At 42.9% G+C, this 25,584-nt stretch overlaps 1 protein-coding gene and 1 long non-coding RNA gene across 14 annotated transcripts in view; one reads left to right on the top strand and one right to left on the bottom strand.

Moving 5' to 3' along the window:
- BLTP1 (bridge-like lipid transfer protein family member 1) overlaps positions 1 to 2,134 on the bottom strand; it is a 115,605-nt gene extending 113,471 nt beyond the window's left edge. For 8 of the 11 annotated variants that reach the window (XM_051616574.1, XM_051616575.1, XM_051616580.1 and 5 more), the window contains exon 1: positions 2,059 to 2,116. In XM_051616574.1, coding sequence (XP_051472534.1) covers positions 2,059 to 2,063 — 5 coding nt within the window. In that variant the 5' untranslated portion in view covers positions 2,064 to 2,116. Of the gene's footprint in view, positions 1 to 2,058 lie in introns of all 11 variants that reach the window. The other 3 variants (XM_051616582.1, XM_051616585.1, XM_051616576.1) reach the window with 2 other exon arrangements.
- A 342-nt stretch (positions 2,135 to 2,476) lies between these two features.
- Positions 2,477 to 20,007, top strand: LOC127384872 (uncharacterized). 3 transcript variants are annotated; one of them, XR_007889525.1, is made up of 3 exons: positions 2,477 to 3,967; positions 18,594 to 18,787; positions 19,578 to 20,007. It is a non-coding gene; the product is annotated as an uncharacterized LOC127384872 (long non-coding RNA). The 3 variants fall into 3 exon arrangements; XR_007889524.1 differs by having other exon boundaries at positions 19,575 to 20,007; XR_007889526.1 differs by lacking the exon at positions 18,594 to 18,787 and adding an exon at positions 11,503 to 11,563 and having other exon boundaries at positions 19,575 to 20,007.
- The last annotated feature ends 5,577 nt before the right edge of the window (positions 20,008 to 25,584 follow it).

The raw sequence follows: 25,584 nt of genomic DNA, 5'->3' as shown, positions 1-25,584 counted from the left end.
TGTTTAACCTTGCCTTACAGACATGTTCAGGAGAGAGGATTGTTTCCCTGCTTGTGTTGTCAGATTTTGATGTTTCAGTATGAAAAAAAAAAAAAAAATCCTAACAGAACTGAAAGGTTCATAGCAGTAGAAACAACTTCCCTTTTACACACTCTTCTAATTAGGAAAAAAAAAATACTCCTTTTTGGGACTGGTCTTAACAATAAGGCAACGACTTTTTTCCCCTCCCTTTTTTTAATGTTAAATTATATCACTGTACTTCTCAAATAATCTGTGAAACTGAGTCTTTCGTACCTTACTCGTGATTTTTCCTTAACTACTTCCTCTAAATTTCTCCTCTGACACATCACAATTTGAGCCACAAATCAAAGTATAAATCAGTCCTGTGGCTACATATACCATCGTCCTTTACATCTAGGTCTTTGTTAGCATGCATCCCAGTCCACAGCCAACCTAAAGATTTTGGTGGAGCAACAAGTGCTGTAAGAAGTTACAAAGAAGATAAGACATTACAAAAGAAGGGAGCCTATCTCAACACGACTGTAAACACAGGATAACTCTGCACACTGCTAACAAAGAGCAGTAAACTTTTGCCTATTTCCCACAGGAGAAAATTATGCAAAAGGGCTATTACCAAAGAGCAGCTGATGCATGTTTCACATGCCAAAGTCTTCTAACAGCACACCCAAAAGTAGCGAGTTCCTTCAGCAAGCCACATCTCAGGATGAGAGATCTCCCCAGAGAGGTGCTGGACACGCCTGTACCTCCGACCCCATCAACCTGAGACTATTCACCACGACCAAAATCTAGGCATACAAGAACACTGTCAAGCTGTGCAAATTCAGGCTGTGAGCCTAAGCAAAAAACCCCAAACGTCCATTTAGAGCCAAATGCCTAAGGGGACCTTAAATACTGTTTTTATCAGTGATCGTTTGAATAATATATTAAACTATTTCTACAAATAAGAGGACTACTCCCTCCTATACTCCACTTTTAGTTCTCAGCTGCCAAAGTTTCTGGCCCAAGTGTTGATCTGGTCATCACATTCTCAACACAAAAACTGGAAAAAAAGACTGCAGTGTTACCATTAAAAAAAAAAAGCCAGAAAAGTAAAAGTAACTAATTAATGTACACAATAGAAGAACTCCCACAGCAACAACTATGATCTTTTTTCATATTAAACCTACTGAAATTATATATGTAGATACAACTACCAACCTTGGAAGTTTTTGCAGAGTTTAGTGGAGGTTGCTGTGGAGGAGTGTGTTAAGATGGGAAATAAATCCAGGTATAGGCTATGGCTGGGATATTGGCTGAATACTGACCTTGAAAATAATCCTCCACCATATCAACATGTTACAGCATGTGATATAAACTACACCAGAATTTTTGCACTGACAATATGAGGTGCAAGCACATTATCATCACAGCTTCAGACACACCACAAAGCAAGTGCATTTTGCATTAAACCAGCGTGCGTGTGTGAGTTAAACCCGCCCAGGACCGCAGGTACTGGCAGAGAACACCTCTCACCAGCCAGGAAAAGGAAAAGTAAAACTTTCCTCACAGCCCAAACAAAACTGGACGCGCCTGAACTAACCTGACACCCTTTCCCACCCTCCACCTACACGAGGCGCACGCAAAGAGGAGAAGAACCACAACGAAACACCAAAACAGGAACCCGTGAAAGCGGAGGGGTTCCTCCCGGAGGAGGGCGAGGCCCGCCGGTACCGGCAGCACAACGCGCCCCGGGCTGGCGGGGCAGCACCGGAGACGCCTCCCCCTCCGCGCCGGCGGCAGCAGCCGCGGCCCCCCGGCCCCTCCCCAGCGCCCGGCTCCTCCCGCGGCGGGGGCGGCCTGTGCCCCTCAGAGCCGCCCCGCGCACCGGGGGGTTCCCCTCACGGAGGCCGCCGCCGGCGCGGCCCGACAGGCCCGGGCACAGCGGCGGGGCCGACCCCTCCGCGGCAGCCCCCGGCAGCCCTACGGCGGGCCCAGCCCGGGGGGAAGGGGGCAGGCCCCCGCCCGGCCCGGCCCGGCGGCCCCTCGCCCCTCACTTACGCCATCGCCCTCCGCGGCGGCCTCCCCGCAGACCCGGAAGCGGCGGCGGCAGCCGGGGCCCTCCGGTACCTCACGGGGCAGGCCGGGCAGGGCTGCCCCGCCCACCGCGCCGCCGCAGCCAATCGCCAGGCGTGGCCGGCCGGCGGGGCCAATGGCAAGGGCGGCGGCTCCTGAGGGGGCGGGAAGAAGGGGGGCGCGCCGCCAATCGCAAGCGGCGGTGCCCGCGGTGTGTGCTCGCGCGGGCCGCGCGGGGGGAGGCGCTCCCGCCCCGTCCCGGCGGCAGGGGGCGCCGCGCATGCGCACTGCGGGGGGGGGGGGGCCCCGCTGCCGGAGCAGCCGGCGGGTCCGGGGGTGCTGGGGCTGCTGGGGGGGGGGCTGGGGCTGCTGGGGTTGCTGGGGGGCTGCGGCTGGTGGGGTTGCAAGGGCTGCCCGCCAAGTTGTGTTTCTCTGGTGGTCCCCGCGCCAGGCAGCGTCCGTTACCCGGCGCGCAAGGAGCCCGCGCACACCCGGCGTCGGGATGTTTGCTTTTTGAATACGAAGCTCTGCGCAGAAAAGGGGCCAGGGGGGTGTTCCACGGAGCGAGCTCCGTTCCCTGAAAAAAAACAAGTGCTACTTTTATGGCCAGAAGTGTGAGGAAGAGCTTGTATCTCTAGCGTCGTTCTCTCAGGCACGCGCGGCCGGTCAGGCAGTTCCTGGCTCGGTGGGAAGTGGCAGCGCTCGGGAATCTCACCGGGCGGGCGCGAGGAGCGAGGGCTGCTCGTCACACCCGTAGCGTCTGGGTGTGAGTATTGCTATGCTCATGGATCGTTAATGTGTTAATACGGTGATTTCAGTTCCTCAGTGTGTTTTTCCATCCAGCGCTCAAGGCTGTAGCCAAGATCAGCTGTGGGGAGTGCTCCCTTCCATCCCTTTCACCTGCCTTGCAGGCGTCCTGCGGGCCTCAAGGCCGGGCTCTTGCCTGCTTGGAGAGTTTTTCTCTAATTGGAATCTGGTTTTGTCTAATTCTTGCTGTTTCGCTGTCACCTGCTGCCTGTCGATCCACAGCGCGTAGCGCCCTACCATTGGCATTGGGTCATTTGTTACTTGGGAGGCCCTGAAGTGTTTTGTTTACCAAGGCACTGGGTCATTTAGTCTCTGTTGTTTGTTCCCTCCAAAGCAGGTGGACAAAACTCGCCTTCAAAGGACAAGGAGATAAAAAGCTGGTTGTCAGGTATTTTCGACCACGGGTGAACATGGCTTGGCTGTGAGATGTAGCGCAACGTGAAACCACCCAGGCGTGCATCCTACAGACTTGGGTGGTGTTGGAGGAAACCAGAGCAGTGAGCATGCGTGTGTGTGTCTGTGCCTCTGTCCACTGGCTGGCAGACAGGTGCTGAGCTCTGTGTTCCAGCTTGCTGGACCTGCCTGGGCTCAGCTGGCAGCAGGGCCCAGTATTGGGCACCCAGGTTAGGAGGCTGCTTGTACTGCTTCGTAGCCACCAAATAAATCCTTCAGAGGGGAACACAGATCTGCTATGCCAGGATCCTGCTCTCACTTGCCTGACAGCAAGTCAGGCTGCATGGATTCACTGGGGCCAAAGTGAAACTGAGCCTAGCTGTGCAGAGGGCTTGTGGCTCCTCTCTACACATATATTTTTGCCTCTTAGCCCACCTTGGCTCAAGCAGACCACATGGTTTTCCCTGCAGAGCTAGCTTTCAGCTGAACTGGCTGACGTTGAGCTGATCCCAGGAAGGTGCTGGTGGGATTATCCCTGGAGCAGCATCATGATCTTGCAGTGCCACAAACAAGAGGTGACCCCTCACCCCAGTGTCCTGAGCAGCGGTGACCAGGCAGCACTGTGCTCCAAACAGCTTCAGGCATCCTCCACCCAGCAGATGAACTACCATCAAAGCAAGTGTTATCTAACAAGGTTTGTCCTTGCTGTTTTTTATTACATTTTCATCATACTAAGCATAGTAAGAAAAATATTTTTTGAATACTTCTGGGTTTCATAGTGAAGGCCCCCTTTCCACCTCATTCCCTGCTGTTGCTTGAGCTGTGCACTCCAGCTACTCTGACCTGCTACACCAAAGGGATGAATTCTCAGGGTCTCAGGAGGCCCTTCCTAATGTTTTTATCCACATGTTGCCTGAAGGCTCTAATGAGGACCATGCAGTTAAGTCACATGAAGAAATTTTAGCTCAAAACTAGCACTAGACCTTAAGGAAGGTGGGCCTTTCTGTGTTATAAGAGTTGGAAAGAAACAGCTTTAATGCTGATGCAGGCCTGGCTAGAAAATTGAAATATGAGTTAACGTGAACAAAAATATTTACCCCTCTACAACTTTGAACCTATTTGTTTCATAAAGGGCACTAATATTTATCTTCTCTGTAAAATAACTCTGCACTTTTTCTCAAGAAAATATTTTTGTGTTTGAAAAGGACAAACTAGATTTATTTTTAAACTCTATCAATTACAGGGCAGAATGTGTCTCAAAACACCCAGATTAAGGCAGAGGGAGAAATGGTTTCTGTTATTATTGTAATACCACCATTTAAAGTTACCAGGATTGAAACAGAAAAGCCAAGGTAGCTAAAATTTGTATCTTATTATTCCAGTGGTGGGAAGGAAATTCAGAGACTTTGAGTCTACTTGTGCAACAGATAAAATCAAGAAGTCATTCCACGCAGTATGTTTTTAAAAAGGCCAACTGAAGTCCAACATGCTGCTGTGTCTGTACCAGAAGTCAGTACACTGCACGTCTGTGGCGGTGCACTCTGCCGCGTGCTTCGCCTTGCCGTGTGGTAGCCAGAAGCCTTGCAGCTTAAAATGTCTTCAGTCCCTTTCTTTGCTAATGCAGCAATAATGACTATTTCTGAAACTGAGAATAAAGAGTAATGTTAGCAATTGGCAATGGTTTTAAATAGTCTTTAGATCTGTGTATGTTCAGGTCACTCTTTTTTTGCACTGAGGTTTATTGTATCAGCATCATCTGTCTTGGTCTAATCAACTTTCTCAGGCTTTCAGCAAAGCATGGGAGCTCTCACATGGATGAGTGCAGTGTGTCACTGCATCCCAGCCTGGAGCTGCAGAAAGGTTTGGATGCTGGGATTTTCTTTTTTTGGTGGTCCCTTGGTGTTATGTGGAAGTTTCTGACCGCTCAGCACAGTTCCTTGGAGGCAGGGGTGTTGCCTGGGTGCGGTGGGGAGTGGAGCTGGTGGTTGCTGTGGGTTTAGCACGGACATGAGGTTTGTGGATTCTCACAGCACCCCTGCCTGATTGCCTGCTGCTTTTTTGAAGATTGCATTTTTTAAGGATGTTTATCTGTGTTGCTGATTTCCATCACCAGCTTCATTCCTTCCATTGCCTCCCATGACCTTCTGGGGGAGTGTCCACAGATTAGCTTTTGACATTTTCCTCCTGCTTTGTTTTCCTTCTTTCTCTCTTCTTAAAGGAGTTTTCCCTTCATTTTCTTCCCAATAAGTAGTGATGCTGGATTGCTTCTTTCAGCTCTTCCTTCTGTACGCTGATGCCAGACGAAACAATGTATTTGACGTTTGAAATTTTCTCAGAATTTGCTTTTGAAAGGGTGGACAAATAATCAAAGTTTCAAGATATGTTACCAACATAAACAAAACCAGTGTGTAACGGAGAAAAGAGTGGTTTAATCCCCTTTTCCTTCTGTAGTTCAGTTGATTATTTGGATCTGAAGAACCAAGAAAGCCTCTCCTGTGACGTTGAGCTATTCTCAAGGTGGCTTGAGATTAACAGATGAAATATAACGCACTGCAATAGGATTCAATATCTTAGAAGTAGAGTAACATAATGACTGTCACATCTAGAGTCACATTTTGGGAGGGAGGGAGGTAAGTCAGGCACTTTTTTCAGTCCTGTCCGCTCTATAACATGCCAGAGACTTTTTTGCTCTTTGAGGGGAAGCTGACAGATTCTGATGGCATTTATGTACGTATCCAGAGCATGAATGGCCCCAGATTGAATGTTGTCCCTGGGGTACGATTTTTCAAGCTTTACCAAGTTTTTCTCATCGTGTAGAAAACAGAGAATAGTTAATTCTTAATTCTTTGCAGCAGCAGATGTTGCATCTTTAGTTATCAACGTGGGAATTGAAAAGAGATTTTATAAATGTTGTCTCATCAGGTAACTTTCAAGTTAAGGAAAATTATAACCCTGTCCTCTACACTTGAATTTATTTCAAGTCAGGTGGCATTCCAATTTACCTAAGAATGTTTATGCCTAATACTCCAAGTCTTTCTTTGTAAGGAAATAGGAGTAGTTGAGTAAAAGCATCATCTTTAAATTATTTATACCTCCTCTGTTTTGCAGTGGAAGACTTACCCGAACATTGTTCTAAAAGCACCCACATCTTTAAACTCATATTTTATATTTGGTTGATACCAACCAAGGGTCAAAGTCAAGTTAATGCTGAAGCTGCCAGAATTTATTTATACAGAACCGGAAGCTGCTGGGTATGTGGCACTATTTAACAAAAGCAAAAATGTGACTGGGAACATTCATACTAATTTCTTAGACTTCTACTCTTTACCTTGTTGGGGCAGCGGGAGACTTCTGCTATTTTCCAGGGGAATAGAGCAGTTGCTGCTCCAGATGACATTACCTGGATACTCACAGGCATGACACTCCAAGAATCAGGCTTGGGCACACCAGCACTCCTTCAGTAATGTGGCAGAAAGCCTCCCTTACCTGTAATTATTTTCTTCTTGCAATTAAGCCAGCAACTCCTTACTAAGCCACCATATGATCATTTAAGTAGCAGGGATCTTGTTTCTCTCTCAGTCTGCTAATCTCAGCGACATCCTTTCTCAGTGATCCAGGACCCCCTCCTGAAGCAGTGCAAGAGCAGGCAGGGACCCAGCCCCAGACGTGACCGCAGAGCCTTGAGTCTTCCCTTCCTTCTGCCACTCCTGTCCTCACCCATCACCATGCTCCATCTGCATCCCCAAAACCAGCAACAGCCCCCCCACCAGCCCGGGTAAGCAGAACAGGCATTTACCATCACAGAGTTAAAAGCTGATTCACCAGCATCGGTTACTTTATGAGATAATTCATTTAATCAGGAAACTGTAAAGAGCCCTTTTATAGTCTTTATCAGATTGAAATTTCCTTGTCAGACAGTCCTCTTGCAGGGAGCCCTCTGGCAATCTCGTTGGGGAATTGCTTTCCTGGTGCTGTGTTCAGTATCACAGGAGGCTGCAGAGTGCGGGCAGGGGTGTCTTGCACCCTAGGCTGGGCTCCAGCTTGGGTAGATCAAAAGCAGCACAGTAACCAGCTCAGAACTTCGAATAGTTCCCTCGTTCTCCCTGCTCTGAGAGAAAAAGAAAAAAAAAGCAAAAAAAAGTGCAGCATATTACTTCTGGTCTTTTTTTATTAAAAACTTGTTATGAAACTGAATTCTGTCTTCAGCTGTCATTCAGCGAGTGCTCTCAAGTTGCTGGAGCTGTGAGTATAAATGGAACTACTGGCTGGTTTATGCTTTCTCAGAATAACATCAGTGTTTACTATGAGTTCATTCTAGATTACATTAAAAACAAACACTGAGCTTAGACATAAATAAATATAAATACTCCTTATGCAAAATATTTGCCATACTGCAAAAACTCACTGTAACATAAGCAGCCAGCAGTCATTGGGTCAGAAACACCCACATCCTTTACCTTAGTGGCAACATCTTAAATTATTTGGTTCTTTTCATCTGAGGATAAAATCACAGACACTCAGATCAGAAAACAAACAAATACTAATAATTTGTATTAAGTACATAATTTGCCAGAGCTGGAAGTCACTTATTATCAATTGCAGATTTAATTTATTCTATACTTGACCTTCTGGTACTCACAGTGTCTTTTTTGCTTCCAAAGCATATTAATCTGAGGAGCTTCACTGAAGGTTGTTGGTTGTTCAGTGGAAGTTGTTCATCTCATGGTGCACCCAAAAACTGATTCCCAAACAGGTTCCTCCTGAGCTGGAAAAAATCCTTCTTGCTCTGAGAGTAGTTTAGTGTTGTTTGGATCTGTGCACCCAGATCTTATGTGAATATAGGAAAAATGTAGAAGGATCAAACTATTCTTCATAAAATCCCTAAATAAAATCCCAAGGAAAGTAGTATTTGCCCTGTATAAAGGATATGCTGTCCTATTCCTCTAAACTCAAAAATGTTTCTTTCACTTTCATCAGCAGTCAGAATGGTGTATGAGAATTGCTAACAAAAGTTGTTAGTTTTCATTTTACTTTCTTCAATAATTTTTATAAATTTTTTTATTTCTGATGTGATTAATATGATTGTAAAACAGCACTGATAATAAAATCTGCATTTCGTAACAGGTGCTGTTTAGCCAGCTTCACAGAATGCATCTCATTCAGGTCTCTTGCATACAGATTAAGCTGTGAAGAAACAGGCATCAAACCAGATGAAATGAGCACTGATTTCAGTAGGCTCTGGGTTTAGCTTGTGGAAGCCAAAAGCTTTTACCAACAGCATGTTAAAATTCATCTATCAAAACTGCTTTCACACAGCACTAAAAATTATATTTCCATGAAAACCAGTTGCTTTTAATTTCAGAAAATGACAGGTGAAAACAAGCAAACAGGTAGGGATTCCACGAGATCACATCACTGTATCTTGGCAATTACTAAAACACACTTGAGTGTCCTTGTGTTGCACCCACACTTTTTTTTTTTTTTTTTTTTTAAATCCTTCACTTAATCTTTTAAAACCCCCCTTTCTCACCTGTCCCCCACATCACTTGCTAGTTGTGCACACATCAGGCTTAATTGTGTTACCACTTCCTTTTTTTGTTATGGGGTTTTTGAGTATGGATTGTAACTTCCTCGCTATTAAGGAAATTGTTGCTATTAAGGAAGTTATTGCTGTTATTACAGTCCCAGAGATTTCCTTTAGACTATTGTGTTTTCCCACTAAAAACCTGTGCCTGGCTTTGCATGCATATTTGGAAGCCTCAAAGAACCCCAGGCAGCCTTCCTGCCCCCTGATGTGGCCTCAGTGCCACCACGTGCACCGCAGTCACTGCAGAGCTAAATCTTGATTCTTTCTCCCCATTTTGTTTCTAGTTGTGTTACTGATTTATATTGGATTTCATTGGGTCTCTATAGGCCTATAAGTAATGGTCTGCTTGGTAACTACAAGCAGTTACATCCATTCCTTCATTGTTCATATCTTATAGCTCTACAGCATCATGTTATTGACAATACATTAGGTTTTGTTGGTAATAACTATCATCAGGACGTAGGATAGCTTTAGTTTTGTTCTAAAATTTTTCTTCTTTTTAGTTACTCCTTCTTTCAAAAGAAGTGCATTTTACTGAAACACACTACTGGAAGACTTTTTGTGCTAAATGTATAGGCAATTTATATAAGCTTTTTGTCTAAGCAATCTAAAACCTATTTTGAACATACAATAGGAAGTATTTAACAAGTACAAGTTTCTTTTCTAAACTGGAGACCCCATTCCTGGCCCTACCATTTACCTAGAAGAATGAACTGGCACACAGCAAGTGGGCGCAACATTATTTTGCCAGAGAAAGAGATTGAAAGCACAGGTTTTTTTGTGGTTCATGACTACTTTTAACTTTAATTTCCTTTGTAATTATTCCCTTTCCTGGATTTATAGTACTGCAGTGGGCTGTTATATAAATCTCATCTATCCTATGTTTACAAATAATTCTGGCTTATATTCTGTGTTCTTTGCACTTTGGAAAATCCCACAGCCTTGAAGTTTGGGTGTATAAAGAATAAGCAGGAGGTCACCCCATGTTCAATACTAGCTCTGTACTATAAGTCTTTTGTGATGTCAAATACCCACCTACGTTTCCTTTGACCTCCTCTAGTGTTTTTGTTGCAGAAGCTACTTTCCACTTGCTTTCTCAATGACTGCTGTGTAGTAGGATAATACCAAGACTTTGTGGGGGTTTATTCCTTTCATTACATGTTCAATTTTTGGTTTAAAAAAAAGGGAGGGATGGGGGAATCCAACAGTTAATTCTTCATGCACAAATATAACATGGATTTTAAGGAGTGATGTAGTTGTGCAACTGGGGGAATAATCACATGTAAGTGCATTTTTTTAGGAAAATTATTTAGAGGTGAAAGAAGAGATAAAAAGGAAAAAATCAAACTTGTACCAGAAGGAAAAACTAGGTGTTTATGTAAAGGCAATAACTGTGGCACAGAAAACCAGACCAAAGGCTCTTAAAATTGTGCTCACTGAGAACCATTTAACACAGGAGATAGTGGATAGTCAGCTGTTCAAAAAATTGTCATGCAGTTCAAGTTATCCATGTTCAGCTCTTGAAATGCTGGTGCCCTATGTGACCAAGGGCTTTGGAAGTTGCTCAGGAGATCATCTGATACATTATATATCTATTATGTCATCTGTTTGCAATCTTCTGGTGATACTGCTTGTGCAGTATTGCTACGAGACCACGGAGGGGACCACACTCAGCTAGTGCAGTGCCTGCTCCTATGAGCAGGTCAAGTGACTGCTGTATAGGCATGTTCCAGGTTTTCTGACATTCTTCCAGGATAAACAGGAAGAATATAGGTGAAGCACTAACAAAGCTGTAAGGACAGTGTCTTATTTCACTGTGGATACCTCTGTATGTAAAGGCTATAATGTCGTATTGAAAAGTTCCTGCATCTTACCTTCAAGGTTTCCAACATGTAAGGATGAGCAAGGTGACTTTAAAAATGTTACTAAAATAACAAGCAGGAGTAGAAGCAGAAGAGGAACCACCTCAAGGCATACTGTGGTCAAGGAATCAATCACTGAGGAGCCAGGACCAGCCACAGGACTCTGACCCATGGAGAGCTGCCAAGCTCTCACCTCAGAGACTGACACAGCGGGATCAAGTCGGGAGAGGGAGCAGAGCAGCACATGCAAGGCTTGGTCCTGTTCTCAGGCAAATTACTGAAAGTTTTGGCCGTGACATCCATGGAGGCAAGGGTGCATGCCCTTAATATTCTCCAGACACCCAGATGAAATATTGCTGATACATTCACAGTGTAATCATCACAATTCCCCTTTAGCCTGGGTAGTGCATGAAGCAGTACAAAGATAGTTAAAGATAATAAAATATTATTATGAAAACTGGCTAGGGGTAACAGCAATAATCTGACTGTCATTGCTAATACTCAGATCATAACCTCTGAGAATATGACTTTGATGATTTTACCTAACAAATACTTCACAAATTGCATTTATAAGCAATAAGGAATTTATAAACAAGCCATTTATCACATTTGCACTTGATAAACTACATCGCTTCACTGCTTGTATTCTGACTGCACTGTTCTGCTGTTTGCCAGTGTGAGACTGAGCTGGCTTTTGCCTTAAAAAGAATCAGCTGTCTTATTTTTTTCCTTCTCATGTGTAGCTGGAAAATGATAGCTCAACATTTTCTGTTTGCACAGTGTGTCCTCTCCATCTACCTGAAGGTCCTGAACCATCCCCGAAAACAGATATCACCAGCAAGTATCCTTGAACTAAGGGTGAAAGTTATTTAAACTGCCGGCATTAAACAGACAAAAGTGGTAACTATTTCTGTGCTGTTTCAGAAGCTGTTGCTATCTCAAATACTGGATGCTTCTTGGGGCAGTGGTGAGAATGGGGTTACCCTTGTTGTGATGACAGGTTCAAGCTCAGGGCAAAGGGGAACCTCTCTGACCACAAGGTCGTTTCCTAGTGCTGGAAGGACATAAACGCCAACTGAAAAACACGGAAAAGACAGAACAGCTGATCTGCTTGAATTGGGCTCTCTCCAGCCTTTCCAACATTCCCATATTTCCTGTTCTCTGAGCCCCGTGGAGTGGGAGCAGTGCCTGAGTGAGGGCTCGGGGCAGATAGAGAAGCACTGCCCATCTCCTGGAAGGAGCTGCACCATTTCCCCTTCAGCCTGCAGTTAGCCTGCTTCCTGGGCTTAGCACATGCACAGGAAAGCAAAGTTTGCCTACAGCCTTGCTCTCTTCCCTCCTCTCCATGATGGCCAGAAAGCATTCTTCTAAGCCAGAAAAGAGTAACACCTTGGGAAGTGTTACTCTATCTCCAAGTGCCTTTTCTGGAAATGTTTGTGCTTTTTCCCAAGCAGCGTGCAGAACGTTTTCTGAAGCCAGCACAGCAACGAGCTGGATGGTTTCTAAAGGGAGGGGTATCTGTGAGTTGCTTTCTTTCCCCTGGGTTTAGGCATCCCTCTCTCAAGTATTCTTCAGAAACATTTGTGAGTTCTCATGAATGCATCTACCTGGCCTTGCATAGGAGTAAATGGTATTATTCTTTCAATGGAGATTTTTTCCTTTGTGCTTTAGACAACACTGCATTGTGGCAAATGTGACAGCACTGTGACAAACACTAACACATTTTCCCAAAGATGCCCAATAGTTAGCTAAAGAAATGCATCCTTTTACTATTTTGTGAGTCAAGACCACACCTTGGATTTTCAGGCAAGTGTTAAGAAATAGTGGATTTGCCATGAATAAAGAAATGGTAGAAAACTGTTCAAAACTCTACAGATATATTTCCTAGTTGCTGTTTATGTTTCTTTGGTGAGTTCCTAAGGCAAACTTTCCTTGGAGATGCTACCAGAGGACAAGATGTGAAATGAGGTTTTAGGGAACTGGAGGTTTTTAGATTTTTTCTTTGAAACATGTTTACAGAGTTTACATTTTTTTTATTAATCAATTGCATTTACAAGGGGTGGGGAAAGAGAGAAACTGAAAATCCAACTTATTATGGACACTGTTTTCAGTATTAACTATGCAATATAAACAACTCTGCTTTTACCAGATTTTACAAGTATGACTTGAAATTCTTTAGAAACTGGTCTTCTGCTAAATTGACAGTATTCCTTTGACTTTGCCCATAATAGTCATTGCTTTTGCAGACCTAGCAAGAAGGAGAACTGCTTACTTTAGCACTAGCACTTCCACAAAAAAGCAAGCCTACTCTCTTTTGACCTACGGCATTGTAGATGCCAACGTCGTATTTCAATCTAGAATGGAAATCTTCATCAGTCCACAGTCAGGTCTTGCTGGCAGGGAGCAGCCCTGTCACAGCTCTAGATCAAATGATGTCCCCTAAATTATTTCTCTTTGTCCCTGTCACTCGCGGATACATCCTCTGAAAGCAAATAGCCCCACAGTGATGCAGCCGACTGCTGCGCAGGCCGAATCATTCAAGACCCAAGATGGCTTTTCACTGGCCAAGCTCCTGGATGTGCCACTGGTTTTAATCAGCTCTGTAAATACTTGATTCCAGATCTAATGCAAAGCCTACTGAAACCAGTGAGGGTAGGCGTTGGCAGGGCTCTGAGACAATGACAGAAGTGAAGGATTTGGTATAACTATCTGTAATCACATAACCCTCCCAAAGGCTAATTTATTTTTTAATGTTTGCTCTCCATTTTCTTCATGATTCCTTCTTTGCCACCTGCTGCTGCATCTCTTACCAGCCCCACCGCAGCTCCAAAGCTCTGGGCATCTGTGATCATATGCAAGGCTTGGGCATGGAGGTAGCGGTTGTCTGACATACTGGGAAGAGGCAGGAAGAGATGAATTGAGGAGAAAGTGGACAGCAGCAGAGCAGAGAACTTCTGACAGAGTGACCTGGCAGCCCCTGCTCCCCTTCCCAGGACTGCTAAGCAGATCCACCTCCTGCAGAACTGAAAGAGATGATGAGAAGAGTGATGATGGGGACAGGGAGCTTGGACAAGGCTGGAAAGCTGCATCCTGGACATTTGCCAGCTGCATTGTTGGTCTGTCTTCTGAATAAAAAACCCTAGCTCAGGACCTTGACACAGCCCTTAAATAGTATTCACAATCTTCTTGCTCTCAAGACTCACTTTCCTCAGTCTGGGTCTACCTGGGACTCAGAGGTGGTGTCTGCTCTGCCTGGCGGGTGCATATGGTGAAAACTTCCAGCTCTGGTCTACCAGTCACAGCTGAGGACCTCACCATGAGTGTTCGGCTCACCTCTGAGCAAAATACTCCAGTTTCGTTCCCAGCAAGGCTGTGCATGGTACACAGTGGGATGAGGTGAGGGTACACACACGTGTGCTGCAGCCCTTGAGACCTAATCACCACAGGCAGATGAACATCCAGCTTCTTGCCTACTTCCCCAATGATTTCTGATGATCTACTCTGCCTCAGCCCAGTCCTGCTACTGTGATATGAGGAGAGCAGGAGGCACCCACACTTTCACACAGGGTAGAAAACCATATGGGGATGGAAAATTACTTTAAAACACAGCTCCCATATCTTACAGGAATAATTAGTTCTTTGGGTGTTTCTTTCTAGATAGCCTATGAAAGACAGTTATCTGGGAGTTGAAATAAGAAGCATCATGTTTACTTTCAAGCATGAGGAGGTAATAAAAATTGCTGACATCTGCAGATGTACAGTCAGTACATCTCAGTACACTCAGAAGGGCAGATTTTGGGCTGGGGAGCGCATTTGTTTTGGGAGGTGCTTTGTTCACATTTTAGACTCAGGCAAGACAGTAAATTCTTGTGGGTTCTGTTGTGGTTTTTTCTTGCCTGAACTGCAGTGCTGTGTATTTCAAATTCAGGAAGTAGAAACCTCCAGCAAGTATTTCAGAAGATTATAATATATTCTTTTGCATGTGTTCTGTGCTGGACCTATAAGAAGCTAATGGCAATTCTCTGAGCTGTGAAAAGTTCTTCCTCAGCCTTCCTGGCTCAGTTCCACAACCTTCTGTTCAGCTAACAACTTCCTGAGGACCTTGTAACAACATTTGTCAATGCCTTTCTGTTACCCTGTTCCCGTAAAAGAGAGAGACGTACAATATTGAATTCAATGTGCTTCTTTTTCCTTTGCATGTGCAATGCTAAGGGGCAGACTCAGACTAAACATTTTGCATGATCAGTTGACTGTTTCATTAAGAGCTTTCAAAATGAATCCTGGTATTGGTAGACCTACATTGCCTCAAACATCAGCTTTATGCTTTTCAGGCATTAAGATGCTGGTTCTGTAAAGTCTCTGGCTTTATCCAGATGGATAAGGAGTTTTTACAGCAACTATTACTGGCTCCAGGCTGCCAAAGGCAGCACCACCAGCAGCGTGAGGCCACCATCAGATGAGTTTTACAGCAGCTCTCTCCTATTTGTCAGGAGCAGCTATCTGCAGGCAGTCACATCCCCACAAGTCAGCCAGGGAACAGACTAAAGGAGCTCTCCTCACCCCACTCCAGTGTAAAACCAGCCAAGTTAACCTCACACAGCCGTGGCAGCTGTTCGGATTCGATGGGCTGACTTCTGCCATACTGTTGATGAGGAGCACTCCAGTGACTTCTTCCACTAGCCAAACTGCCAGGGTAATTCCTGGCAGAGAAGTAACAAGCAGCTGTAAATAGCTATGTCTTAAGCCACCACCAGCTTTCCAGCAATGACTGGCAGATTACAGCTTTAGTAAAGGAAACACTTAAATTACTGTTGGGATTTAAACCCACCGTATCATCTACTTGGGGGTATGTGATATAATTTTCCAGCATTTTCCAGAGCCTTCTCTACATGTTCCCAATGATGGGTACTTTAAAGGGCAAAATGTTTGTGCAAGTACCCTCGGGAGCAGAGGACTCAGTGTCATTAACATTATTGATAGCACTTACTGTAGACTCAGATGCAAAGCCATGTGTAAGTTGAAGAACAACACTGCAATCCTTACTTGTATGCTTAACCACTATCTCCATCATTTCCTCTGCAAAACTGTGACTCTTCTCTCAGTATATACAAGCAGAACTGGCCAAAGTTAATTTTTTGCATCATAACTGAAATTTTGTGATAAACCTACAATAAATGTAGGAGTATCAGTAGGCAAACAGATCAGCTGACTCTTCTGTCCTTCCAAACTGCCTGTGGCCCTCAGATACTATTATCTGGAAAGGAGCTCTCCAGCCCAAGTACTTCCCACACTTGACAGCAATGCACCACAGAAAGCACACAGTTCCAGTGGCAGTGTTTGCCAGTGTGTGGTTTCCTGGTTTGTAAGTTGTTCTTATTGCTCCTGCCTCTCACAGCACCATACGCAGCAGCCACCCATGAAGCCTGGAGGCCAATGCAGGTGCAGGTCTTTGCAAGGACTCCAAGCTCAGCTGGGGACAGTGGGCAATGGTAGCCTGGGTGCTGTGGAGATGTGCTTTCTTCTAGCCTGAACTCACTGCTTTGGGGTGCATGGCTAGCTCCAGGAGAGCTTCTTATCATCACTTCAGGAGGGGCATATCTTATTTGTTAGTTTTAGTTCTACCTAGTAGAGACCTTCAGTAGTTTTTCTTCCATCTGCAGCTCTACTTTTTTTTTCTTTTAACCTGGCCTGCTTTTTCTCACTGTCTTGTAGGTTCATCTTATTTTCTCTATGAAAGAGAAGAGCAGACACAGAGTCCCTCATTCACTATGCCCCGGAATGTCTGAATTTGCTGGCCTTTTAAAAAATTGATCTGTTAGTTAGTGCAAGTTCAGAACAAATAAAAACTACAGTGACAAAAGGAGAAAAGCATTTTTCCACCTGTATAAACTTCTCATAAGTTAATTACCAGCTTAAATTTAAAATCAGAAAGGAGGCCAAATCGTCTGTTCTCCTTATTGAACCACATACAAGACTGAATTTTATTATGATACAAAAGGAAAGAATTTGTCATCATTAACTGTAATGTTTTCGGGAAGGAGGTTAGATAGGAGACTTAGCATCATTAGGGGTTTTTATCTAAAGATTTCCTGCCTCAAGTAATCGTTTTGAAGAAGTAAACACAGAGAGATTATGTCATTAATTCTCTTTAATGAAGTTCTGTGGTAAGTGTTGTTTTGTAGGCTTACTTGAAGAATCTTAACAATATCTCTGTGTTGTTATTTATTTACTTATTTTGCAGGTGCTTTGCAAAACTGAGCCTGAATAACATATTTTGTGTTCACTGTACTGCTGCTAGCTTAGTTCTTCAAAATAAAATGCGGCAGCTGGTTATGGGATTCCCTTTCCTGTTTACCAGCTGCAGTCTCAGGAAGCTAACATGGACACACCAAAGTAGTTACAAATATGTTTTGGGGTTTTTATTTTGTAACCTTAATTTCTAAGCATAAGCATCTGGTCCACAGATAAATGTATCTATACACTGCTTTACTGTGTAGTCTATCAAAAGCATTTTTTATGGATCATTACTCAAACACTATCAGTTTCCCTTGTTTAGTTATTCTAAATACTCTTCCTGTTCTCTGCTCCTTAACATTAGTCCTGCTGGAAACCACCATCTTTCATTCTGCAAGAAGCAGAATTAAAACAAGAGAAAACGTGTTTCTTTTAGTTAAACATGCACACATACACATTTGTGCGCAGGTGAGCATTACTTTGCAGACTAACAGCAGTATCTATATTAAAAACATCCAACAGTTCATATCAGAAAAGGCCCCTTCAAACTGTTTATAAATCTCTTAAATCTGACCTGCTAACATAGCCCAGGGGGTTCTTCACTTGGAGAATCTTGTTTTGGTGTTTCTCTGAGTGTAACACAGGGAAAATGTTGCTGTTTGGTATTAAACATATATGTAATATACTGGAAGATATCTTCTTAGCAAAATCCTATTTGTCTACCCATCCTGTGGCCAAAGGGCTTTAATTTCTCCAGGAATTATTCTGTGTGTCATAGATGTGCCTCTGCTTTCCATATAGAAACCGAGCTATATTTCAGTGAGTTTTAAGGTTCCCCACAGGCTGTTGCTAAGGTGACATTCGTGGCTGGAAGGGTCACGTGCTGTCACCACAGAGTACCCAAACATCCTCCATCTGCCTCCAAGCCTGCCCATGGCAGGCATGCACACCTCTGCCAGTGCAGCATCCCCTCACTTCAAACCTTGTAGCAGGACCTAAAGCAGGGGTCCCAGGTAGCACCCTGATTTACAAGCCGGGCTCTTCCCTGCCTCAGGGGGTAAAAAACAGCCTAAGGTTCTCTGGTGAAAAAATGGATCATGGTGTGTGCATACAGAGGGACTGAGCTGAAGCCAGTCTGATACCTTCAGAGCTTCGTTTGCAGTCAGCACTTGTTCTTCTGGGTGTTAGTCCACATTGTGCACCTAGCCATGCTTTGAGCAATTTATTCTTTCTGGCTTTCCATTGCTCAAAATACTGAAGTAGAATAACAGAAACTGGTTCCTTCCACATTTGGAATACATGTATTCTCAACTTCTATGAGAGACTATAAAGAAATTTTGGTCGGTACTCTTCCTATCAGGAAATCTGACAAACAGTACTTTTATCTTTGTCCTTTTATCTGGTAGTACAAAATACGATTTTAAATGCAATTTTAAAAAGTTTTCCCAAAGAGATTTCTCCTCAGGTCCCTTAGTAACATGTTTCTCTAAAGAAATCTCACAAGAACTTTTCATCTGTATGGCAGACATGGTCTAATAGGAAATAATTTTAAATGTGTTTTCCTGGCTGGAGCTGCATTCTAGCAGGTATCAGTGGTGCAACTAATACTCTGTAACCAATGAATCATCTGATTACAGCATTTGGGATGTTCACAACTGGATAAAATCCCAAACACCAGAAGACATGCATTGCTGATGGCTTTACAACTTGTCTGCCCCAACCAACAGCACTCCAAAGAGCTCTCTGATCAAAATACAAGACCACTTGACAAAGTTCTTTCTGCACTTGCAGAGGCTCATTCTGCTGAGGAGACAGTCCCTCACAAGACAGAGTAAGTAATATAAGAATTTCGTGATCATTCTCTGTAATTCCTGCTGTGTTCTTTGTTCTTTTGGCTTTAATACTTCACAGCATTACCTGACAATTTACCTTTCTCAGCTTCCCTGTGCACTGTGCAATCTGACTACCTTGCAGGATCTTTCAGTCTCTATTTTCTGATCTGGTTTTCAGTACATTTGTTTGCTTTTTGTATGCTTCACTTCCAGACAATAAATTAAACATACTTGGTTTCCTACCTTTAGCATATGACCTGATCCTCTAACAAAGTTTTGACCTTTCTTATTTTGTTGAGCAGTCTAAGACTTATCTTTGCTGATTTTATTAAGATATTCTCACTTGTAACTCTCAGCAGGACTTAAGAGCATGGCAAGTGAGGGGAAATGATCTGCCATTTGCTTTCTCATTGCATTCTCACAGTGGAATTGCTGGTAGGGAATCTGTAATACCAATCATTTTTCAAATGCTTCCATCTTCTTTAAAATTTTCATTGAATGCTTTTTGTTCTCTCATGCTTAGGTATGCAGAAAACTGGGTAAAATTTGGGGGAAAAAATTGGGAAAATATCTGGGTTTGAGTATTATATAAAACAAAACCATTATTATTATTATTATTATTATTATTATTATTATTATTATTATTATTATTATTATTATTATTATTATTATTAAGAATGCATCATCTTTCTATGAACCAGCACAAAAACCATTAATTTCCTCCTGAAAACTTATATATGTCTTAGGGGAGTGGCACAGAGAATTGTTTTCTTAACCATTTTCCAGCAGATTCTGCAAGAAATCTGAGGGGTCAGACACTGCATTACACAGACACTGATGCCTCCTGGAGACTGCTGGTCCCACCACACCTGGGGAAGTGGTGGCAAAGCCCAGAGTGCTGCCTAAATGCACAGGATCCAAGTGGCTGCTAGGGTGGCAGTGGGAGACAGGGATCACTCCCTCTGCCATTTGCACTCCTGCTCCCAAGTACCCATGTAGCACCAGTTCGCGAGGACATCATGGAAGAGACTTGAGTGAGGCTGGTGGAAGAAACTGTACAGCAAAGGCTCCATTGTGCCTCCCTTGTGAAACCTCTCTGCTCGATTTTCCTCCTTCTTTTGTTCCCAAAGGCATGTTAGAGAAGAGGGAGCATTTGTTCTGTGCCTGTTTCTTTCTGAATAATGAGCAATCCTTTCTATTATCTGATTACTGCTTGCTACTGTCCAAATTAATTAACAATTAAAAAAAAAAATAAAAAAAAAAAAAGAGAGGAAGTTATTTATTTCCACAGTGTTGGATACCTCAGATGACACAGTTGCTTGACAGTATGATTTGGGACAACTACTCTTGACCATTGCAGCTGTGGGCATGTGGAGGAAAGTGATGGTAGTTCTGAGCAATTATTTTCTCAAGACAAAACCCATTACTTGTGCCGTTTCTTGGGATTATCTTTGCAGGAACCAAAGTACTACAGGTTACTGTTCTCTTAGGTAAGAAAGACTCTCTTGGAAAAATACAACATGCTGTTTGAGGTATTTTGTTAGTAGCAACCAAGCACGCAGGTAGGACGTAGCTCTCCTCCCACAAAGCAAAAATACATGAACGATTAATAAAAGGTCTCAAATTCAGGGGATTATTCTGCCTGTGACTTAAGCCTGAGGAGGATCATTATCACCAGCCAGCAGAGAATCTATAAATAACCCATAGAGCTGAGTTTAAAGCATTAGTTTAGCCTCTCAGTGGAAATTCAGTGCATTGTGTAAGTGTGGTTTGAGGCAAATATTATCTTAAAGCAACTTATTGTTTTACTTCACAGTGGCAAGGAAATAAGCATTTATTATCAGAAAAACTGACATTATTTCAGCCCATCACTAAGACTTGTGGCAGAACAGGAAGAAAGAAGGAGGCAAAGCTGCAAGTCCCTAGCAAGCACTTTTTCTCAGAAATGGGGGGGACTGGATGTACTAATTCTGAAAAGCCTGAGTAACAGTTCTGGAAATAGATCCAGTCTGCCCTGTCACGGGCAGGTAGAGCAGGAGCAGCAGTGCTGCAGCCAGCCCCACACTGCTGTGACCTGCCAGCAGGTCTCCAAGACACCTGGAATACTATTGGGAGAACAGATGACACACCAGGTCACTCAGCTGCTTCACCAACATCACCAGCAGAACTGCTAGGTAGGGTAGGGAACTTTGTAAGGTGGTTATTTGTCCACAGAGAATGAAGTTAACTACTGGGTAGTTTTGTGTGGAGGATTAAACAATCATTAGGTGGTAACAACTTTTTGTCACTAATGCCTTCAGCCAGACTGGAGCAGGTGACAGCCCTCACAGGCCTCCATCTTTCTATGTATCTGTCCATCAAGGCAGGCAGTCTCCTTTTCCACCCCAGATTTTGAAGAAATCTTGTTTTAATGAAAGTTTCTTATATGTGTTTCTGTAAAAGGTGTGCACACATTCTAGCTGGCCAAGTATTTTGCATCTCCTTCAGCTAGCTGGGTAGCATATAAGGGCTTGTGATCTTTATCAGATGGTAAAGTTATACTGTTAATCTTAGTTTGTATATTCAACCCCATGCCTGATAATATGGCCCTTACATCTTTAGTGAAAAATTGTGCATGCCTGGCAGTGAGAACACACAATATTTTTCTTGCTGAGACAGTGATACTACCTCCAAAACTGTTGATAAATGCATGTGCAAAAGCAAAGCAGTCCAGTACCAAGCTGCTACAACTGTGATACTTTAAAAATAATACTTGAATAGGCTAGGTCTTCTATTCTTACCAATTCAAGAGTTATTATTATTATGAATAGCTACACAATTGTTTCATTGTTCTTAAGAACACTTGCAACCTCTCTGTTTTATTATCTGTCTAGAGATACTGAAGCAGCCTGATACTTCCCTTCCTTACAACATGAGTTGCAGGAAAGTGATGATTGGGGAAAAAAATGAGATACTTAACCCTTTTTTTAATGTGTAAAAGCTGTGTCACTGAACTTGGATAATAGTAGTGTAATATCATTATGTATATGCCAGCCCATGGAAATGTGGGCAAGTGGATAAGCACTACCAGTGCAAGTTACCTGTAGGGGAGCTGTCCTTGAAGCCTATAACTTCAGAAGACTAATGTTAATGTGCCATGGCTGCACTCAAACTAGGTCAAAGTAGATCAGAGTGATTTCAGTGAAGAACTAGATTTTTACAATAAAGGGAAGAGGAGGGAAAGAAGTTAGTAAAAGCCAGCCATTGCTGGGGCCCTGCGTGCACCACAAGCCTCTACAGCCTCTTACACCCCTCTGAGGCCTCTGGCTGCCAGTCAGGACAGGCGGGTGAGAAAGGCCAGCTCTGAAATGCCACCTACCCACAGCCATAGAATGTTGTGCCAGGCTTAGGTGAAAGAGAGTTGTGGAAGACCACATCAGGGCTTCCTCCTTCACTTGGGAGCTACATTTATGGTCAAGGTCTTCTCCTTCAGCCCTTGCCTGAGCTGTGTTGCAGGAGTCCAGCCTGGCATTTGGCTGATCTTGACCTTGCCATGCTGAACAGACTTCTTGGCTTGATCTTGGACTTGCCCCATCACTACAGACTTGCCTGGCAATTCGCTGGAATGTGGCTGACCCTGGTGAGTGTCACCAGACTTGTCCTGCCTTGCTGGAGTCCTGGGGGACTGCACCCAAGTTGGCAAGGTCACTGCCCCTGCTTATTTTGTTGTCACCCCATAGTTTCTGGCTCACTTCCCCTTCATGCTGCTCCCAGTTATCTAAATATTCACTAAAGACAGGTCAGGAGAACAGGACTGGAAGAATTACAGATGAGCCAGTGGCACTTTGATAATGGAACAATTAGAGTGTTTACTTTGTATTCATCCAGAGGACAAGAAGGGGATAAAATCAGCCAACGTGGACTCGACCAATACAGGTCAAGTCCAGCTTTTCTATTTTAGAGATGAAACATCCACCTTAATGGGTAGGGATTAACCCTTAAGTATGATATAACTTTACTTTAATTGAGACTATTGATACAGTTTTACTATATCAAGATGTGAGTGGTATTCTCACATGAAAACTAAGAAACGCAGCACAAACTGATGTTGTTATTAGGTGAGTGTTGAATGCTTATATTAAAAATAAGTTTCAAAGTTGGCTCTTGACTGTGTCAGACCTGTATGTGAGCTTATCTAATGTTTTAATTAACAGCCTGAATAATGGGCAGAGGGAATGCTTTTACATAACACACTTTGCAAAAAAAACTCAACAACCTAGCAGTTGTTCTAGAAGGTATCAACAAAAAATACAGCATGCAAGTGAGGTAGGTACTCTGTTGTACTTCAGACTTGATATGGCCTAAATTGGAACATAATATTTCCTTATTTGAGTACCAATCTCAGTATCAAAAAGGATTAGGATAAACTGGAGAGGTGAGCAAGAGGTGAGAGGTTTAGAAAACATGGCCTTTGAAGAAGAGCTGGAAAAAACTGATTTTTTTTTCTGCATGGGAAAGTGAAGATGTGAAGAAAGACAAGTGGTATCAAATGTGTAAAACACTTGTTACAAAAGCATGGTGACCAACTGTCACAATCTACTTTCTTTACAGCAAGTGAAAAATCCACCTTAAATATTAGGAATAACCTTCTAACTACATTTTAGCACTAAAAGATATTATTTACAGAATTTGTGGGATCTGCATTGCTGAGCATGCCTAAGAGCAGGCTATACAAATATCTGTGAGAGTCACTAGCCTTGATCCCAGAGAATAGAATAGATGGCTGGGATTATACCTAGCCCTACATTTCTATGGTTTCTGAGACCTCTATTGTAGCAAAGCAGATTTCAATTTAAATGTGATACCCTATAATCAACCCCTGCTACGCTGTATTATTACCTTTAATTGGTCATTGAATAGTTTCCTAGGTAACAAAGTTCAGTGCATAATGTGTAAGTTATTTTGTACACTAGTAATGGATGTATATTAATATGCATTTTCTACAATCTAAGAAACTCTCATCACATTTGGCCAACCTATTGACCTCACCATCTGAAAAGAAAGCGGAGAAAATACATTTTAAAAGCAGCCAGCACTAAGTGGAGTGAACTGTACACATGCAGTATTTCATAAAGTGAAAGACCAGTTGTATTTACTGTTATTGCAATCACAATACAAAAACGTATTCCCAGAAGCATTCCTTGGAATAGAGCAGTGGCTGTTAATACAGCAGCAAGATGGCTAATCCAAATTCAAGGCAAAAGGAGCTGGGCAACGACCCAAATATATTTTCCTGAGCTGTGAATTAGTAAATGAGGAATGAACATTTTGGTTTTGTGTGATCAGGTCTCACAAAGAATGTTTTATTTTCCTTATCCCCGGACTGTCCTGGTTTTAAATGTATGTCAAAGTTTTTTTTTTACGCTTGAAAATGAATGAAAATAATTACATTTCTGATGCAGAGATAAAGATGTATGCATGATTTTTATCAACTAATTTTTTTTGCTTTTTGCCAATGCTTTACTTAAAAGCTCATAAAACTAATGTTTTTGTTCTAATAAAAAGGAAAGCCCTTCAGACCTCTTATTCCCTGTCTGCACAGAGCTGCACAGATGAGGGCAAGCATCTCGTAAATCCCTGCAACCTGAAAGCTGTAGTAAATGTTAGGCTTAACTATGTTCTGGAAGATGGGAAGCATTTGCAGGCATATGCACCATCAAGAGATGTAGCACTTCAGAGCAACATTCTCTAAAGAAACACATGGAGAGGGCAGAAAGCATCAGCAGGCCAGGCAGTTTGAGAAGCAACCTCTTCATGCAACTGTCTTCTTTGCTATCTCCACTTTGATCATCAGGGTTTTTAGAAATTACTTGTGTTTGTGCAATAAAGACTACCATTTTGCTCAGCGTTTTACACCATGACAGGGCAGTTACTATTCACAACAGCTTATGCCTTTTCAGTGTCTTCTCTGGCTGCTGTAAGGAGGTGAAGCCAGATATGACTGGTTTTGAAAGCAATTTCAAGCCTTTTTTGCCATGAAGCAGATGATCTCTCCCTACAGTTGTTATGAACTTAGATATTGTTTAACATTTTGAGTAGTGGGTACACTATAGCAATTATTTAAGTTCTTTATGCTCTTTGAAAAAATAAAGCATTCTGTAAGGATTAAACATCTGTATGGATGGCAACATGACCATTCCCAATACTAGTATGATGTTGAAAGGCCTAAAATGAAAACACTTTTAAGAAGCACACAATTGAGATATACCCAGGTGGCTTTTTTGTACTTGGCTCACAGGCCTTGCTAAGCAATTCCCATTTGTCAGGTGGATGTCACTCCTTGCAGGTGCAGCTCTTTGGCTGAGTTAGCATGACAGAGGAAGATAAACTCTGCCTGCTTTGAACAAAAAGGAGAAGCAGCTTTGTACTTGAGACCTGGTAAGAGGCCAGATAAAAGACATAAAATGGAATCCAAAATTATCTTTGAGGAAAAAAAAAAAAGCAGAAAAGGAAAAAAAATGTAAGGAATTTAGTTCCTGAAAAGAAATAAGAGTATGTTACTATTCATTTCAATAATCCCATATTTAACAGAGCATTTTACTTTTAAGTCAGTCATCAGCAAAGGCAGATGTGATCCCTTTTCAGTATACATGTCCTAAAGCAGGCCAGTACATAGGAACTAGTGTTGTGCAGAAAAAGATTTTTTATAGGCTTAAAAAAATATTTCCTGCTCCAGATGCCTCCAGACAAAACTCCTAAGTCTTTAGCACCTAAACTGACAATAAATCTTGTCCATCATAAACAATAGCCTCAAAAC

This window comes from Apus apus, chromosome 4 (genome assembly GCF_020740795.1).
Source record: "Apus apus isolate bApuApu2 chromosome 4, bApuApu2.pri.cur, whole genome shotgun sequence".
Classification (NCBI taxonomy): domain Eukaryota; kingdom Metazoa; phylum Chordata; class Aves; order Apodiformes; family Apodidae; genus Apus; species Apus apus.
The sequence above is the reverse complement of the archived record's forward strand: the minus strand, read 5'-3'. Positions and strand labels throughout refer to the sequence as shown.